Below are 19,986 nucleotides of genomic sequence, written 5' to 3' on the forward strand. Positions count from 1 at the left end.
GAATACATGCTATGAGGCCTTTAGGAGCACATTAAGCTGCAGGCGGGATCTCTAACTTATTATAATAGACCATATCAGAGAGGACGGTCTAGACCTGCCCTCCTTGTAAAGTGTCTTGAGATAACTTCAATTATGAATTGGCGCTACACAAACAATGATTGATTGATAACTCTGTGGATAACTTCACTCATGGTGCAAATGTGTCTCACATAAAAAGGAAATCTATGGGAAACATGACCAAAAGAACCCAAGAAGCGATCACTGTACAACAGGCAACATCCAAACACAACTTAACACCCTGCCAAAGGGTATGATGGGGAACTCTGCCCACACATTCCCATATATTTGAAATTCCAGTGTTGGACTAACCCTGGGGGATCAAAACTGTCAAATAACTCCAACACTGAAGACCGTTTCACTAAGAATGTAATTAAATTCAAGCCTGAAATGTTTAACTGAGATATTAACACCCCAGTTTTTGCTGTTTGGGGATGTGATGTGGAATCATTCTTTCACTGTGTGCTACTATGTAATCAACAGAGGTGGAAAAAGTAGAATATAGTATTGTACTTAAGTAAAAGTACAGTTACTGTGGTTAAAACATCCTTAAGTAGAAGTGAAAGCAAAATGCACTCAAAAAAGTACAAGCACCCAAAAACACAACTCAGTTACAGTAATTTGAGTAAATGTAATTAGTTACTTTCCACCCATGGTTGTTTCCCAGACATCAAAAAGCCCAAATAAAGAGCTGTCTAGGAGCTGGCTCCTACGACTGAGCTAAGCCAAATGATCTAATCTCTGACAAGAGCTGGAAGCAGCAAGACTGAACAATTCAAAATTCAAGACAAATCAGTGTTTACTGCAGGAAACTGCACCTCACTGTACCGAATCAAACCACACACCAGTGCTTTGTGGAAATGCACCTATGTTTTGCACTTGTCAGACAGATATTCACCTCTATACATGTGAAATCAAAGATGAATGACTTATTGCACTACCTCACTATAAATTAAGCTTCATTTACTCGAGGTTTACATGACATCTAAAGTCTGAAAACACACTCTGAACAATCTTTGCTCCTCAGAGTTGTAGAACTGCAGCAACACGATGGATAACAAGACAGTCAGAAGCCGAAGATTGATGGTGCTGTACAATAAAACTTTCACCACCCAGACAATGATAGCACAGCTGTAGAGACAGGGCTAAAACAGAAGTAATTGCATAGTCCTGTTCCTCGAAGAACACACAGTTTGCTTTGCTTTCATTCTGTCGTCTCTCCCTGAATTTCCAAGAGCATCCATCACAGCGCAGAGATACAATTTAGGCAAAGACTACTGTGATGCTGCCCAGCATAATTAGAGGAAATGTCTCTCAAAATCCCTGATTGTTTGCACTTTCTGATGCTCTATCCAGGCTGATGGTGATGGGGGGATGTCTCACTCTGCCATAAGTGTCTGACATGTTTAGAAAGTGCACACTCCTGAGTGTTGTCTGTACAATAGAAGGAGGCGAGAGGAGCTATTCAGCCGTGTTGGTGGAATGTGTGGAAGCCCACGAGGAATCCAGGCTTTCTCCAAACACTGAAGATTATCTCTATGTGTCAACAGTCATGGAATCTCCCTTTTCTGTCTCTCCAAACTTGACTAAAGCTTCAGAGGAAAATCTCTGTGCGTTCCAGAGCCAGGCAATGAGTTTACCATGCATGTCACCAAAAAGAGGGCTCTCTAAATGTTTACCTTGCCGGAATAGCCCTCACACAAAGTACTCAGAGGGAGTTTCTCAGTGCAGCGTAAATCACCTGTGCTGGCTGTATAGTCTACAAATCAGAAATACAGCATCAGCAGCAGTGTCACTATCTCTGTGATAACCACTGAAAGCATCTCATAAATCACTGCTGTATGTTGCAACTTAAAGTGGCCATAAAGAAAGAAGAAAGAGAAGCCGGAGATGTGTGCAGGCGGATGAAGCAGAGGAGAGAGGAGGACACAGAACAAGGGGGGAGGAGATTTAAATGGTCAGCTTGTGAAAAGGTAGTGTGGGGCAATTAGAGGCAAGTGTGTTTGTGTGCAGATCGGAGCTCGGAGAAGCAGGATGAGAGTATTGGAACGGATCTGGATTAGAAACAAGCTTTTTATTGACTTTTTGCAGTGCTTAACTATCAGAAGTGCCATTAATTGTTTCATTCTGGACAAACAAAGCGAGCTTTCTTCTTGAAGTCACTTTTTAATTCTTAGCTTTAAATCAAGTTATATTTGGACTGCACATTTAATTACCCAAGCTTCATCTGGTTCGCCTGTGGGGCCTTATTCATTAGTTGCTCACTCCTCTTCATCAGGTTACACGCGCGCGCAGAGGAGCTACGTGACTGCACGCACTCCCAGCCGGGAGCGGATGACTCGGAAACTCCCGGTCAGCATCTTCTTTCTCTTGTCTGAATAGTTCGGGGACTTTGGTTGGATTGTTTTATTGTGTGCATCGGGACCAGGAGCAGTCAGCACCAGCTTCCGCTCGCAGACATCACGAAATGAAAGTCGGTTTTGTCCTCCAGGCTGCGATGGCGCTTTACTTGCTGCTCTCACCTGCACAGGTAGGAAGTTATAAAAAGTAAAATTTTATACTCTGAGCGAAGAGAAGAGGGGTTTTCTGACGTTTGATTTGACTGCACGCTCAGGAAATGACGAGTTGTGGCTGTCAGGCTCGATTATTTAGGTCTACTATTGAATTTTCCCTCGTAAAATAGTGCCGTGTTGTCAGAATGTCCATTTTTGTGTCCACTATTAGCCCTGTGTCTTATAGCTGTTATGCTAATGAGGTGCTAATACTCTTTGAAACTTATATAAGCTTTTGAATGAGCTCCATGCTGCTGCGTTCATTCATAAGACGAAACGTGACAAACTGCATCCCTCCGCCTGGAATACTTGATGCAAAGTGACTCACTGTTATATTTGGCAAGGCATGCTAAGCTTGTAATTACAGACGCATTATACTTTACAAGCCAGTTTCACTGACAGGGATTATTCCCTCTCTTGAATGATGATATCTATATTCCTTGCATTGTTTGCTGTGTAAGTTTCCATCCAATAAACTCAACATATGATTCCACATGTTGGTGCTTCAAGAGTGAAAATCTGACTGGTTAGAGTCACAAAAATGAGCAGCTTTCAAACTGCAAAGTCTGAACACAAAGTGTTGGCAGTGCATCAAGAAAATCTGGCAGCAGAGTTTCTTCTTTCTTTCAGTCTGCACATGATTTTGTTTTGTGTCTCTTAAAGTGGTAATGCAATGTGAATAATCAAGAGAAGATGAAAAGATGAGCCTGCGCTTGTCCAAAAAAATCGAATGAATTGCATTTCAGGCCGGTCATATCACTGTCAGGCTGGCATTGGATAAACACAAAGCCGTTCTGTTCTCTGTTGGCCGGCACTGACTTGTAGTCCTATAATGAAAAAGTGCCAAAAAAGTACAAAGCTGAGAACTCATTCAGAGACCTGTGCCACACTTGTTAGAGGACGTGTTGTTAGAGGACAGCCGGACATGTGCCAAGTAGCGCTCATTCTCTTGCGCCCATTCAGTTTCTGATTTCCTCCTGAGGTGGCTGAAAAGCTGGCAGCAATCTCTGATGGCTCTCATGTTTAATGCAAAACCAGGCCATTCACTGCAACTGTCACACTTCATACACTGTAGCTGCTGAAGTTTCCCCTTTCCAGTCCACATATAGAAGTTTTAATCTCTATCTTGGGCTGTGGAGGTGGGGGAACAAAAGCTCCAAGTCTATCCAGATTCTCTTTCTGGAGACTTTGCAGCTGTTCGAAAGTTGAGGGCGAGTGGGAGAGGCATGGGATCACCAAATCTCTGCTAATCCTGATAATCAGCTCACGGTTTGCTCAGTCAAAATACGAGTGACAAAACCCAGGACCCTCAATGTGCAGCAGGTTAAATGACCTGCTGCACCAAAAACACACGCACAGTTTCATTCATCAGCCTAAGTCCTTTTCAGATTTCTATGCTGCTTTATGTAGAAGCCAAAGTCTTAAATGAAAATGTAACTATCAATCACTCTGTCAAGTAGTACTTGTGCTTTAACAGCTTTTTCAAGTTATGTTGACAGATGAAGACTCTTCTGGTTGGTGTGGGCTGCCAGCTCCTTCTAAAAACTGCCAGACTGGCATACCAGGGTGGAAAAATCAGACAGCAGCCATGTGGTTGGCAATTTATGCATGTCTGTATTTGCAATTCCTTACCCATGTGGTGTTAATTACTAATGATGATATGCAACACTGCCGCAGCGGTGTAATTCCTGAGATCAATAAGATGTGGAGAGGCCAAGAGAGGGTGTGGTGAGCTTAGTCTGTTAAATAATTCTGATTTAATAGAAGGGATTTACAACAAAGTTCTTTGATGCTGGCCATGCATATTGTCTTCAGGCGTGGGAAGTAACTAATTACATTTACTGAGATTACTGTAATTGAGTACTTTTGAAATCAGTACTTACTAGAGTAAGTGTACTTTAACTTGAGTACAGTACTAGTGTAGTTTTCACTTCTGTTGACTACACAGTAGCACATAGAGAATGATTCTAGGGATGCACGATATTATCAGTCTGGTATCAGCATCAGCAGATATCAAAATTTCTGCCGCTATTTTTCCTGTGTATTTCAGCATATACTGACTATAAATTTTGTCTGTATATACAAATACATCAGTGGAGTTTTAGGCTGAACCAACAGACCCTCATTCTTTAAACTTCTAAGTGTTTTTAAGGACTAAAGTTTGTTTCCTTGGTCATTCTCAACCTTAAAATGTGTCCAAAAGGACTGAAATTTCTTGTCCAAAAAGCATATTTAAATATCGGTATCATATCGGTATTGGCTAAAACAAATCTTGTGCGTCCCTAACTGATTCCACATCAAATCCCAACACAGCTGTTGTGCGCAGCAAAAAACTGGAGTGTTAATATCTCAGGGTTAAACATTTCAGAGTTGATTTAACTACCATGGTGTATTTGAGCTCGATTCTGAGGGAAATGGTCTTCAGTGTTGGAGTAGTTTGACAGTGTTGATCCACCAGTGATAGTTCAGCTCTATCAAGACTCAATTGATCTAAGCTTGGCCCACTGCAATTTCAAATCTGAGGGATTTGTGGGCAACGTTTCCCATCATGCCCTTGGGCAGAGTGTATAATTGTGTATGGATATTGACTTTACAGAGATCCCTGTTGGGCTTATTTTGCTCATGTGTGTCATGGATCGTTGTTATTGATGTGACACGCGTTTACAGCATGTGTGAAGTTATCCTCTGAGTTAGAGTTCCTGCCAATGACTTTAGGTGTTCTTTAGTATTATTCATCAGCATGCATTGCTTTGCTATGAGGTTCTCTGCTTTGCTTTTGCTAGAAAACAAGAACAAAGCCAAAGTTAAGAGTGACTGCAGAGTTAGTGATGTACTGAAAAATATTTAATATTTTCAAAAGTGTAGTTTAATGATAAGTAGTGTGGACCAATACGGACACTTTTAAGGGTTTTTAAATGATTTATTTTTGGCATTTTGCCTTATTTGAAGATAGTGGATAGAGCTGGAATCGGGGATGAGAGTGGTGATTGACATGCACAGAGAGAGCCATAGGCTGGATTTGAACCAGGGCCACCCGTGTACATAGAGCACAATCAAACCACTAAGCCACCTGTGCCCACTATATATGAGTTTAATATCCATTTTCTCTTTCAGTTTTGCTGTATATTATACTTTATTAGATGTGTGACTTTACTTGAACAACCTGGTTGGAGATCTATTCACTTGTGGTTCTTGCCAGTAATGACAAATCATATCTTACAGTACAACTCCTTTGTAGCTACTCTGCACTGTACCAGTACATTTAACTTTAGTCAAATTTAACCAAAGTAACTGTACTTTTACTTGAGTACAATAGTTTTATCCTTTTTCCACCTCTGGTTGTCTTCTTCTTCTACTGTTACATTCACTTAGTTTATAAGATTAGTTTACAAGTGTACTGTGGTAATCAAACCCAACAGCTGTAACATAAATTTAACTTTTAAAAGGCTTTGATATTTTCATTTTTCTAAGAAGTAATTTAGGTGATAATACTACCTGGTTTTAAAGGAGACATATCAAGAAAAAAAACACTTTTTAGTACTTTTTGCACATTCTATCGTGAGCATCCAAAGAACTGCAAAAAGTGAATAATCCATGCTAACTGTTAGTGGTCTGCCTATGAATGGAAACATGAAATCTAACAGTCTGTTCAAAACCTGTTCCCATAGTGACATCACAATGAGTCATTGCAATAACACCTGTTCCTCACCTGGTTTCTTCACCCGTAGCTCTCCGACCACAGCCATGAAAGCACGCAGTTGTGTTGGCACATCGAACAGAAGGGAGTGGCATGACGAGAAGGTGCTCAATTACTTCTAAAGGGAAACACAGCAACACTGACCCATTCTGAGAAAAGCCGTCAAGAGCTGGTTCATAACCTCCTCTGGTGCTTGATTCATAATACATGTTGACAATAGCACAGAACCAACTATATATTTTGAGCACAAGAGACAGTATTAAAGGCAGAAAAAGGGTTTGATATGCTCTCTTTAATTATTGAACTCGTTGTGGTCGATGGTGGTGTACTGGAGTGGGTTCAAGGGTTGTATTGATCCATATCAATACATCAATTGGTTGATTAACTATCAAATGGATATAAAGTTGAAACAATGATCCTCACTGTCACCTTTAAGCTGTGCTTTTATTATGAAAACCCTCCCATTCACCTGCTGACAGTTTCAGCAGTCGCTAGCAGTTAGCAGTCAAGATGCAGAGGATATCCACTCCTCTCTCGGTTGGTCTGACATATGTTGGACAGAGACTACAGATGGGCGAGCCCCTGGCCTAATTTTGATGACTACGTCTGAATTTTTTATACATTTACAAGAACTTCATGAGATTGTTTACAGATAAAAAAACATCTCTTTTTATTAATCTTGTGATGAGGTTGCTCACAACAACAGCTAAAAACCGTATAAAGTATATGCCACATTAACAGGCCCTGTGTAAAGTATGAAGAGCTAAAATAGTGCAGAAATAACTATTTAAGTCCACATGTGTAAATGTGTTCAAAAAAATTCCAAAATAGGAAAAAAGAGGCCAAAAGACTTGATCATGATTATGAAAGGTTGCAAAAAAGAGCATATTGCTTTAGAGTGATCAGAGAACATGAAAAGTGATAAAAATGTTTGATATGTTTGCTGTCGAAAGCTCCTATAACGAATCAAATCAAAATTGTATTGTGGCAGATTTTGTATCGTATCATTGTCCAAAATACTGGCATTTTTCCGTATCGAGATGAAACAGGTGATTTACACCCCACATTTCCAAATATTTTGTTGTTTAGGACACCTTTCAGTAGAATGCACCAACTTCGGTTTATTAGAACGGCACCCTCTCTCTCATGATTTGTGTGCTCACGCTATACGGTGCGATGGCATGCCCGACCTGGATCTGTGGAGTTCACTTTGAAAAAGTCTCACACACAGAGGTTGGAGTCATATATAGTTATATCCTCTTTCTCTCCTTCTCTGTCTCTCTCTCTGCCCCTTACAAACAAACGGCATTGCCATCGGTGCAGCTGGAGGTCCGTGGGTATGGATATTCCCTGCTCGATTATTTCCTTTACCATAGCAGGGGAGGGGGCATTACAAAGTCGCCGTCTGACATTTTACAAAGGAAAAAATACCCACATTGAGGATTCTGCTCATAGTTCTACTCTTACCGTTGGAGAGTCTGGAGTTGTATGGCCAAAATATCCAACAGGTCAGAAATCCATCCACTCAGGTCGGCCACGTGACCCCTGTAAACAGCACTACAGATAATGCCTGATCCGACAAAACATGGGCACGATTTTCAAGTGAGTTATAAAACTCAAAATTTATGGCTGAATCAGATGAAATCCTCAAATCCTGGGAATACGTGGGAAAACTGCTGAAAATAGCCAAAAGCACAAAAATAGCTGAAAATAGCATAAAAATAGTATAAAATGGCATTAAAGTAGTTGAAAATGGCATTCGACTGCTCAAAAAAAGGATAAAAATAGCTTAAAGTAGCCTAAAAAGTTGAAAATAGCCTAAAAATAGCTGAAAGTAGCCTTAAAATGGTATAAAAATGGCTGATTTTGGCCTAAAAGTAGCTGAAAAATTGCATTAAATGGCTGAAAAAACATAAAAATAGCTGAAAATAGCTATATTTTAAAAATGATAAAAGTTAGAAATGAGAAAAGTCATAGCAGTCGAATGACAAAGAAACTGAATTTTTTTAAAGTTTAAACAGTGTCGATACCACAAAGTATGAAGGAGGAGATAGCTGGTGCAGAAGAAGAAAAATAAGCAAATGGCCAAAGAGACTATCAATAGTGTGGATGCTCAGCATCTACACTAAATATGACAGCTGCATGGTGATTGATCAAATGAGGTCATCCATAATCAGCCAATCACCAGAGTTGGAAAAAGAATGAAAAAGAGGGATATGAAGAAGTGGTGACTAATAATTAAGTAAAAATTGTCTTCTGGCTTGAGCTTTCGCTGAGCTCTATTAGATGAGTAGGCTAATAGCAGCAATCAGCAGGCATCAGTCAGCTTAAAAGCTCTTTTATAATTTTTCAATACATTGCTGAAACATGGGCTTTTTCTTTGGTTATAGTTCAATCCCTAACCACTGTCCTTGTCTCATGCACATGGCTCATGGTATGAGCTGGAAGCACCTGGGCTTCCCCTCTGGACAATAGTAAACTCTTGTTCACCCCGTCACTAACACTGTCTAATGGAGAATATGACGTAACTGATATTTTCTCACATTCCTCGATGCTCTACAGGCCTGTTCAGTGCTCCGTTTGCCTTTAAGACACACATTGACCATGGATAATGTAGGAGTGTATGCAAGCTTTGCCAAAATGCATGCTACTTGTTGCCTCCTGCCCATAGTAATTGAGTGTGTATAAAAAAAAAATGCAGGTGAAATCTTGCATCAACACCCCTGAATTTATTCCAGGAAGAGACACCTGAGCCCTGTGAACATGTTCTGCTGCACATCCCAGAATCCAGCTCCACAAGTGTTCAGTGAAGGATGAGGATTAAAAGCCTCTCTGGTATGAGATTATGAATTTCTTGGAGTCTGTTAGTTTTTATGGTAAAAGTCCTCACGTCTCAGAGTTCAACTTCTGCGCTGTCTGTGTGGTGTGGAGGATGTGACGTTTCACAGGTGTTTCCTTTGTCAGAAAAAACAGAAAAACAGTTCTTGAGTGTGACAATCTGTATTGCACACGTGTCTGTGTTTGTGTTAAGCATGTGTTTTCCTAAATTCTTGTTTAAATAGCCAACAGGTCACATTTCAATGACTAAAAATCGAGTTTCATGCTTCTTAGAATAGAGATTAACAGGAAAGATCAAGTGTTGCTTTTCCACTATTTGATTTAACAGTTTCTCTGTATGTCTTCAGATTTCATGCTAAGGCCGTACAGCTATAGTGACCTGCTGACTTATAAGGCCCTTTTTTTTGCGTTGTTGTGGTATTTCTCTCCAGTTGTAATGTACTGACCCAAGGGAAGGTCGCAATCGCAATCAGGAAATATGGATTTCTCCTTCCTCTGGTGGACGAGGAGGAGGAGCGGTGGTGCTCGGGGCAGCCGTCTACTCAGCAAGCTTTAATCTCCCATCTGGATGTAATTTACTGTGGTTTACACAGGGAGAACAGCGTTTACTGTAATAGAGACCACAATTACCACCGGTCAGTCTTATCTCAAGACCTGTGTGGTGTGTATGTGTGTTGTGGACAGAGTGGATGGGTTATAGCCTTCAGTGGCTGTCTGTGTGTCTTCAGGGGGACATTTGTGCATGTATTAATGGACTTGCACTGAGGAAATGGTGTTTATCTAAACCAACATTTATACAGACTTGTTCCTCTCCCCGGTCACTAGACCATATAAAGTTAGTTCAATAAATCCCAAAGGTTTTGTTTTGTTGTTTCAGAGCAGAGCGTTCTTAGTAAAAGATAAGCAATTTTATTCATAATAGGCCCTAGCTTTGATTAAGAATTAGTCCGACAGGCACCATTGGAGTAACCTTGCAGAGCAGATAGATTGGCCAGATTCCATGTCTGTCATCTGGAAAATCTATCTCGCAAAGCTCCAGTCTGGGAGATTGTGCCAGGCCTGAAAACAGACCTGATATATCAGCAGCATTTAAGGGGAACTAGGAAGTAGCTATGGACAGAAGCAAATAGCAATGGCTGTGGCCGATGTAGCTGTTAGCTCGGACGTAGCTATAGTGTAGTGACAGTTTTATAAGAACTAGACCACATTTCTTTATTGTAACAAGACCAAACAGCCACACTGAAAGCTTTCCTTGACAGAAAAGATGTTTTTGCACTTCCCCCAACCGGCATGAGTTTAATCCACCAGCAAGCTTCACTGTTCATAAACTACGGCAGCGCCTGTCAAGCTCAGGTTACTACTGGTACTGTGCATCCCTACTGATCGGCCCATGATGAATGTGACAGAGCATTTGTCCAGTCACCTTTTTTTTAAATTCCAGCCCTTTCTAAACAAAACACGTTATGACCACAGCTGTAACAGGCAGGTTTCCCAGATATGTGAAATATAGCTGTCTTTATTGGATAAATATATGAACACTGGTATGAAAGCTGTAACAGCACAAGCTTGAGTGGACATGCACCCAGTGGTTATTGGCATTATTCACAGCAGAAACTTTCCTCTCTTTTTAGTCCCTATGTGTGAGCTATGGCAACCCTCTTTTCACAAGGGCCAGCTTTTTCTTGACTGACCCTGTGGGCTGTGGTCATTGAAATACACTAAATAAAATCCATATTTTATCTTATTGAATTATTCTTGTAAAAATAATATTTCCTTTCAACATTAATTGAACTTCAAGCCTTTAACAATGAGATCAGTCCCTATTACCTTTACTGCAACCAGCCACAAGGGGGCGGTTGAGATATTTTAGCTGCATATTTCTGAAGCCCTCTTGATGTCTGTCATTGAGTTTGATGCTAACATGCTGTGTTGTGATTGGCCAAAAACACATGCAGGAAACATATCTGGGAAGATTCTCAGAGGAGGAAAATTGCACTCTCAGAGCCTTATATGAAAAATTATTGCAAAAAAACTGCAACTTCAATCAAGATAATAATAAGTCTTTGTCATGCCAATTGACAGAAATAGTAGTGTGCTTATTGTCTGATAAGCTGCTAGGTTGAAGGTTTTCTTTAGACTTCAAGAAAAAAAAAGCGATAGCATGCCGTATTTTTGCCCTCTCAAATTTTCTGAATTTAATAACCCTCTTGGGGCTAGATGGGAAGCTGTGGGGGGCCAGATGTGGGCCCCAGACCTCCAGTTGAGTACCACTGATCTAGATCATTGTCTGTTGTTGTGTCTCTTGTACCTCAACATGTTGTTTGAACTGGTTGTGTAAAGATAAACTGATCTGGATCGGTTAACCCAGAGCATCAGTCCGTAGAGCCCTGGACTGGTTAAAATGCAATATTAATCAGTCCATGCATCAGTCAGCCATCTCTTCTGCTTCTCATCCAGCTTGTCTGGCTCAGCGTCTTTAATCCCATGTGATACAACTTGACGTTTTTTCTTTGTATAAGAGTCACATCAGTGGTAGGTGCTCGCTAGTTAGCTAGGCGTTACACTCAGCATTGGCGAATCGTCCTACATTTACTCCTATCTCCCTTAGAAATCAAGTCATGTGGACTTAATATGACGGAAGGATAACTTTCTAAGTGTTTGCGCATTTAGACGCTTTGGAAAACAGTGATTCAGTACAATGGCAGCACATAAATCTAACTTGTTGAAACATCAGGGCTAAAGACTAGGCTAACACTAGCAAGCAGCACATAAACAGACTGGAAAACAAAAATTTTTGGTAGTTGGCAGTTATCATAGTATCCACAGCCTGTTTTCTTACTGGGGCTTACAGCCATAATGTGTTGTTCAGAATGAAACAACAACACTATTGATTCTTCTTTCATATTGAGACAGGCTAGCTGGTTCTCTCTAGCTAACAGGAAGAGCTATAGCTAATGCTGTAGTGGTATCAAACTTTTTGCCCAACTCTTAGCAGGAAACTTTTTGAGCATATTTGTCAACATGTTTTATTCCTTTGTTATTCTTTGTCATAGTTTGAGTCTATTGTTAAAGTATTTCACCATCATACAGTTACTCGTGTGTTTATTGTGCTGCTTTGTGGTTTGGAGCTTGTGTGACACATAAACCAAAAGTGTGTCAGTCCTCTAATCTGTGGAGCAACTCTGGATTTCAAAGGCTCCATTCACCCAGATTACTCGACAGATTGTTGTGGCACATTTACCACACGCTCTGTGGAAGTCTGTTGGTGTTTTGGCAGCGCTCTATGATCACAAGGCCTGACCTGACCACCCCCAGAGACCCAGCTGGGTACTGTCAGAGCTGTAATAGCACCGCTGTCGTTGTAGGTCCACCCACCGCGTGTATACAAAACAGAGCCGTGCTTTCTTTTGTAGTGGTGGAGCACAGATACAGTGACCTGCAGTCCTCCGGGACAGGCCTGAGAATTAATGTCGCTGTCATGGTGTTGGTGATGTGGAATCTGGCTCTTGATAAAGGATGGATGAGGAGGATCAGCGAGGCAGGGAGGTAGCTCTGTTTTCTCACTCGTCTAGCTGTCTCTGTGTTTGTATTCACTTGTTCTGCTTTAGTGCTCTCTGTCCTGTGTGGTCCCGTGTTCGCAGTTAAGCTTCAGACACACCAAAACCACTGCATGGCCCCCTCTGACCTATATATTTCACTGAGTTAGGATGCATGTGTTTGGTCTGGATTATGACTGGGATCTTTGTCAGTGCTGCTTTTTAAACATTTGTTTTGCTTCTTTTCCCCTCTATGCATCAAACTGATCACCAAACTATGTTCATGAGCAGCTTTAGCTGACAGTGATAACCAAACAGCAAGCCTGCAGCTTTTTCATGGACAAATAAAGTTTGAAAGCAGACTGGAGAGCTATGTAAATAATTACAGGATACCCAAACTAAGGGACTGTTGTTTTCAAGAGTAAAGAACATTAAGATTAAAGCTGGTGCAAATAACTTCTTTATTTTCAAAACTACATGGACAAAAGTATTTGGACGCCTGACCGTTATACCTACAGGGACTGTAATGACATTGTATTCAAATACTTGTACTTTGATATGGAGTTACCCCTCCTTTTTGCAGATACAACAGCCCCCACTTTTCTTGGATCTTTCCACAGTTTTCTGGTGTTTCTGTGGGAATCTGTGTCCATTCACTCTGTAGAGCATTTATGAGGTCAGGCATTGATGTTGGACCAAAAAGGCCTGGCTCACAATCTCCGTTCCAGTTCATCTCAAAGGTGCTCATGTGTGACAACCAGCCCCAACTGACCTTTTCACAGTGGTATTATGCTAGCTACTGCAGGGATTTAACTAGCTAGTTGAAACTAGGTTCAAATTGAAGCTACCACCTTCTTCTCTCTAGAAGATCTTTTATTGTAGATCTTTTATTGTATCTTTTATTTTTTATCGAAGGATCACCTGGAAACTTACATCACAAAAAACATGCATAAAAATTAGTCTGATACACAAAAATCAAATATATCTTATTTGCCCCCATGATGATAGGGGATCACTAAACAAATTTTAATATTAGACAGAGAGTAAATAAAAATGGCGTTTTTAAATGTTGATTTCATTTACCAAGGGGAAAAAAGCCATCCAACCCTACCTGGCCCTATTTGAAAAAGTGAGTCCCCCTGAACCTAATAACAAGTTGTGACACAGTTTCCGGCAACAAGTGCAAGAAAGTATTTGCAATTACTGGCAATGAGTCTTTCACATCGCTGGGGAAGAATTTTGACCCACACTTCTTTGCAGGATTGTTTAATTCAGCCACATTGGAGGGCTTTTGAGCATGAAAGGCCTGTTTAAGGTCATCACACAGCATCTCAAGTGGATTTAAGTCTGAACTTGGACTGGGCTAGTCCAAACCTTTATTTTGCTTTTTTTTAAAATCCATTCAGAGGTGAACTTACTGGTGCGTTTCAGGTATTATTCTGTTGAATAACAAAAGTGCAGCCGGTGATGGACATTGACACCAACCTTAACTGAGTCAAGCTAGGCCTGCAGGTCTGTAGATGTTATTCTATATGCTTTTGTGACCTCCTGGATGAGTCGTTGATGCCCTTTGGTAGGATGACCAATCCTGGGAAGGTTTTCTGTTCCAAGTTTTCTCCAGTTGTGGGTAATGGCTCTCACTGTGGTTGACTGAATTCCAAAGCCTTAGAAATAGCTTTTTGAGATCTTTTAGCTACTTCACTTTGTAAGACATACTTTTTGTCATAGTGCCAGGGAGGTTTGGTGGGTTTTTTCCCTTAATAAATAGAATCATTCTTTAAAAGCGGCATTTTGTATCTACTAGGGCTATCTTTTTGTATTAGTAAAATTTGTTTAGTGATCTGAAACAGTTTGTAAGTTTGACAAAATTGCAAAACAATAAGAAATCAGGAAGGGGGCATATACTTTTTCATGGCACTGTAAATATTTTGTCAAATAATAAGTGTTCATGTCAAAACAATAACTGTACTTCTCCCCACCATGTGTGAGCTCCGTGACCTAGAACCACAAATATCCACCATGTTTGATATTTGTGTTTCTTACTTCCTTACTCTTTACTTCATGTCCTAATATTTCTGTTTTTCCTCATCTTCAAAGAAAGCAGTAAGCAATCTTTTTCGGTTTGTCAAAAAATTCAAACTGCAGCTGTAGTAGGATCAGTTTACGTAGTCTCACTGTAATGTTTCTGTGCCAGCTGGTAATCACATAGTTTGATTTTCCATTATCCACTAATAAGGTTGCAAACTTCACAAAAATGTGTTTCAGTTCCTGTGAAATTGCATGTTAGATGAAGTTTGCCAGCTGCTGTGGAACAACTGGACTAATGCTGTTAATATAAACTCATTTCCTTAAGTATTTCATAGAATAATGAATGCTTTTTGGTATTTTTGACTACAGGAGTGTGATCTAACAGGCTAATAATCCACAGAAAGTGTGATATCTAAAAAGTAAAGAGGAAATCAAATCAGAAGAAGAAAGTACTTATAATTTATTTATGGTTAACATGTTTCAATCAACTATCTTTAGCATAGTGGGGAGTCGCTTTGGATGCCCAAAGCAAAGTACAATATTAGGTTATTCTCCACTGTGATTAAAGCAGTTCTAGCAGGTGGAGAAAATAAATATGTAAAGTAATGTCAATTAAATAAAACTATGTCATGCAGAATACGTGACTGCATAAATATTCACCCCTTTCAAGTCTGAGTTTTTTTTAGATGCACCTTTGGTTGCAATCACAGCTCTGAGTCTGTGTGGATAGGTCTCAATCAGGTTTGCACATCTGGACACTGCAATTTTACTCCATTCTTCTTTGCAAAACTGCTCAAGCTCTGTCAGGTTGCATGGGGATCAGATGTGAATAGTCCTTTTCAAGTCCTCTATCGGATTGAGATTTGAATAGATCAAAAAAAAAAATCTTTACCCAAGTTTTAGGTCTCCTGCAGACTGAATAAGGTTGTCTACCAGGATCTTCCTATGTTTTGCTACAGGGCTGGCTCCTGAGAAGCATCCCCACAGCATGATGCTGCCACCACTGTGCTTCACAGTGGGGATGGTGTGTTTGTGATGATGTGCAGTGTTTGGTGTCGTCTTGTCTGATGGCCAAAATGTGTTATCCATTCCTCGGTGATGAATTTAACTGAACCTGGGGGCTGTTCGGTGCCTTGGAATTTTTTTGTATTCACTGACTTAAAATTTTCAATAACCTTTTCTGTAAGTTGCTTGGAGTGTTGTTTTTGTCTCCAGGGTGTAATGGTAGCCAGGAATACTGATAAGCCAGGGACTGGACCGTCCAGACACAGGTGTCTTTATTCTACAATCACTTGAGACACATTCACTGCACTCAGGTGATCCCCATTTCACTGGCTACAAGACAGCTACCAGCACCATTTGGCTGGGCCTAGTGCAATAAGGTCGGTCACTTGGGTGAATATTTGTGCAATCACTTATTTTACTGTACATATTTTTTTTTAATTGACATTACTTCATAGAAATCTGTTTCACTTTGATATTAAAGGGGTTAAACAATTATATTGTACATGATGGATTATAAAATCAATGAAAGGTTAAAACATCCAAGGAGGTGAATATTTTTTTGGCTCTGCACCCTTGCCTAATGGTAAAGCCAGCCATTGTAATAAAGTGTGCTGTATTCAAAATACATTGAATAATTGTTATTATGAACATTTCTTACTTCTGTAATTACATTACAGTTCAAAATTACATATCCAAGAAAGCTTTTAAATTCAGATTTTGTGGGGAAAAAGCTCACAGAAACTTTGTAGGTGTCATGGTTTTGCAACAAAAGAAGAAGAGCAACCAGAAAGACATCTAGCATTGCATCATTTAGGAACATTACATGTTTCACTATGACAATGTTTAAATTTCACTATTTCACAAGGTCTTGAGGAATTAAATTAATTTAGTGGGAAAAAACATTGTTTTTGTTCTAAAATAATAAAAGAAAGACGTCAAGGTCATGAGAGGAGAACCAGAAGTTACATTTCATCCAAAGAAAAAGCGTAAAAGTAAAATCTATGGATGCATGTCCACTCAGGGTTTCTGTGTTTTAATGTTCAGTTACTAAGGAGGGGGTTTTCTGTCTGTTTTAGCTGATCTGGCAAAGAAACCTCTCTGCATTTCTGTTTTATTCTCAACTTCATTTGTAAGTCAAAGTTCCTTTATGAAACCCAGTGGTGTGTCCTGGCTCTTGTCCAGATCTTTTTGGCCCCTCGCCACAGTACCTGCTGTTGAATTGCACATGTCCCCTCCTCCTCAGCATGACCCCCAGAGTTTAAAATCCTTTATGACTATTATGCTGGGTCCCCATCAAGTTTTGTTTTTGCTCCCTACGCATGCTGCCCTTCCTCTGACAGAAGCAAAGAGGTTAAAGATGACGCAGTTGGGCTGTGTGGGAGTGAAGAGTAATGAGGCCCGGTGCCTCTGCGGCCTGATAGCAGGAGCCCAGAGACACAACAGGTCCTCTGATGTGACCCAGAGGACTGAGAGCGCTCTCAGCAAGCGGCAGACAAACTTTCACCCGAGATTTAAGATACACAAGTTTTATAAGCAGTGACCCCTGAAATACAGTGGTCCTATACTTCTGTAACTGCTGTGTATGTTTTCATCCAGCCTCTCTCGCACATACTGGCTGCGCTGCTGAGCTAAAAGTCTGTGAGAACCAGATGTCAGGAGCTGAAAACAACTGGTCCAAGTGGGCTGGGAGGACATGACCTTGAAAATACATCCACTATACTGATTATACTATGAGAAAAGCTTGACTACAGGAGTTTTCTAGTACAAGGTTAGCACTGAGAAGATATGGCAGTGTAAAATGATCATCTTAAAGGCATTTATTCAAGTAAAAGTGCCTGAAGTCACAATCAGACCTGCCTACAGCAATGACGGCTCCGTAGGTCCAGTGAATTGGCCCTTTGGTAATGAAGAAAGATTAGACTTGAGCCCATACCTGCCAACACTGAGATTTCACTACACAGCAGAGATGTGTCTTGAGCTTAGGGACGTTAGGGACTCAGCCTAGACCCCTGAAAATTTAATGAAACAAGCTCTACTTTGATGCTTTCTTGTGTGCCTTATTTATCATTTACAATGATTTTACATTTTGAAATTGCTGTATGAATGAATAGTTTTGCCATTAAGTCTTTTTTATGGAAAACTGAAAAATGCACCTTAAAAATGCTGTATATTCCAAATTAGTCTGATTGAGTATCTGAAATTTTTAATGCAAATAACAACAATTCAACAAAAATGCTTATTATACACTTAGGTGGCTTTCACCCACCTGGTCCCGGATCCGAGTGCACCTGAGCCCAAAGTCCGGTTCGTTTGGGTAGTGTGAATGCAAACGAACCACACCCAGGCACTGGGCCCGGGCCCATTTGGGGAGGTGGTCTCAAGTGGACTCTGGGACGGTTCAGGCACCGCGCCCAGATACAGGACAGAGCGCCGTATCAGCTTTATGACATCATCGTAAAAACTGAACTTCTTTCCACAGTGCAGCAGTTTTTTCACATTTTCCCTCAATAAAGGCCGGAAATCATCAGAATCCAGTCTATAAACGGTCTGTTGTGACTCACCTTACAGATGAACACAAGTTGGAGTCAGTGAGAGGAGGTGCAAAGGCAATAAAAGTCTCCTGTCACCTCAAAAACCGCTGTATCTGCGCAGCGCAAGCCAGTTTTATCCTCTGAACTGTAGTAGATGTGCAGATACAAAGATCAAAGTTGCTGGCATCTTAAAAGTGATTTTAATCATCCATGGCTGCAGTATGGACTTTTTGCCGGGTCAAAACAAAAATAATCTTTGCTCAGGTCATGACCCCAGTGGTTGCCATGGTAGCTTCTTCTTCTTTCTCCTCCTTTTCGGGGTTGTAAACCAGTTACGTGCATACCGCCACCTGCTGTTTCAGACCGAGTAAATACGCAAGTGCACCCGGGCATGGTTCGATGTTGCTAGTGTGAAACAACTGGGCCTAATGTGAAAGCTCCCTTACTTGCCAGAATGACTCCTCAGAGGTCAGTTCTCCCCAGTTCTCCTCCTGAGACAGTCTTTAGAAGAAGCCAAAGAAAAAAAAGTTAGTTTATAAGCATGTCTGGAAGAGAAACATTAATTCTAGGTAAAATATTGAAGCTGTGTGTTGAATTACTTCTTTTTAATCATGTGATAAAGGTCTATAGCGCTTGTTTTGGCAATATGAAAATTTTCCTCCTATGAGCTAAATAAATTAAGCCTCTCTACTGGTTGTACGAAAGCAGCTCTCCTATTGCCAGTATGAAAGGATAACTGCATTGGCTGTGTTAATGCAGCTGTCCTATTGGCTGTGTCAAAGAAGCCCTCCTATATGCAGTATTTCTATTGGCTGCATGCCAGTAGTGAATTTGAATGTGTGAGTTCGGCCATCCTGCTGGCTGTCTGAATGCAGAGTTCCTATTCACTTTATGTATGCAGGTTTTTTTTATTGTATGTGTGAAAGTAGCACTCCTATTGGCTGTCTGTATGCAGCCTTTCAATAGGTTCTTTACAGATGATATCACGCAGCAACTCCCCTTTGGGGGCAAGAAGAAGCATTCAAAATGCAAAAATAAAAACATTATTTATTCTTAAGCTACAAGTAATTACATCTTCAGGCAAAAACAGAAAAACTGTGATTATTCTTGGGTTAATCTTATGTATTTTTCGAGCAATAAATAGTTTCATAAATAAGACCATGAAAACAATTAAATTATTACCGACGCAATTGATCCACAGTAGCATGAATCTGAATACGGGGGGTGCAACTAGCTTTAAACTACAAAGGAGGCGGCTGGGGTGGGGGAGATGAGGCTTGCTACCAGTTGACTGCAGCTGGGGTATGACTTTAGTGGAGTAGCGCTAGGTTTCATCAGTTTTAGATAGAATGAGCTAACTATTTTTGCACGTATTGCAAATGTGATGTCATTTGCTTTGTTTAAGAGCATTATCATTTTTATGTTACTCATTTTGATTAAGAAAAACAAACATAAAACACAAAAAGGAGGGCTTTTGTAAACCATAATAAAAAAATTGACACTTGAATGTTTGCATAATGTGCATAAAATATCTGCCGCTGCAAAAAATTGATTCATTAAACTTGTATTTTGACACATTTCAAGTTAAAGAAATATTTCAACTTCTGCGATTTGAAAATTGCAGCAGTCCATATTGTGATTTAATCTAATTTGTGATTAGCCTAATTGCCTCACCCTAGTCTAAAGCCTGGATGAGTGTTGTCACAACTCTCATGTATGTTCCATTTCCTTAAGTTGCTCTA

General features: G+C 40.3%; 1 protein-coding gene across 2 annotated transcripts in view; it reads left to right on the forward strand.

The window, feature by feature from the left end:
* The first annotated feature begins 2,060 nt into the window (after positions 1-2,060).
* pgfb (placental growth factor b) overlaps positions 2,061-19,986 on the forward strand; it is a 31,045-nt gene continuing 13,119 nt past the window's right edge. Inside the window, exon 1 of one of the 2 annotated variants that reach the window (XM_041813428.1) lies at positions 2,061-2,587. In XM_041813428.1, the coding sequence (XP_041669362.1) occupies positions 2,525-2,587 (63 nt within the window). In that variant the 5' untranslated portion in view covers positions 2,061-2,524. Of the gene's footprint in view, positions 2,588-12,569; positions 12,691-19,986 lie in introns of those variants that run through there. The other variant, XM_041813429.1, reaches the window with a different exon arrangement.

This window comes from Cheilinus undulatus, linkage group 18 (genome assembly GCF_018320785.1).
Source record: "Cheilinus undulatus linkage group 18, ASM1832078v1, whole genome shotgun sequence".
Taxonomy (NCBI): domain Eukaryota; kingdom Metazoa; phylum Chordata; class Actinopteri; order Labriformes; family Labridae; genus Cheilinus; species Cheilinus undulatus.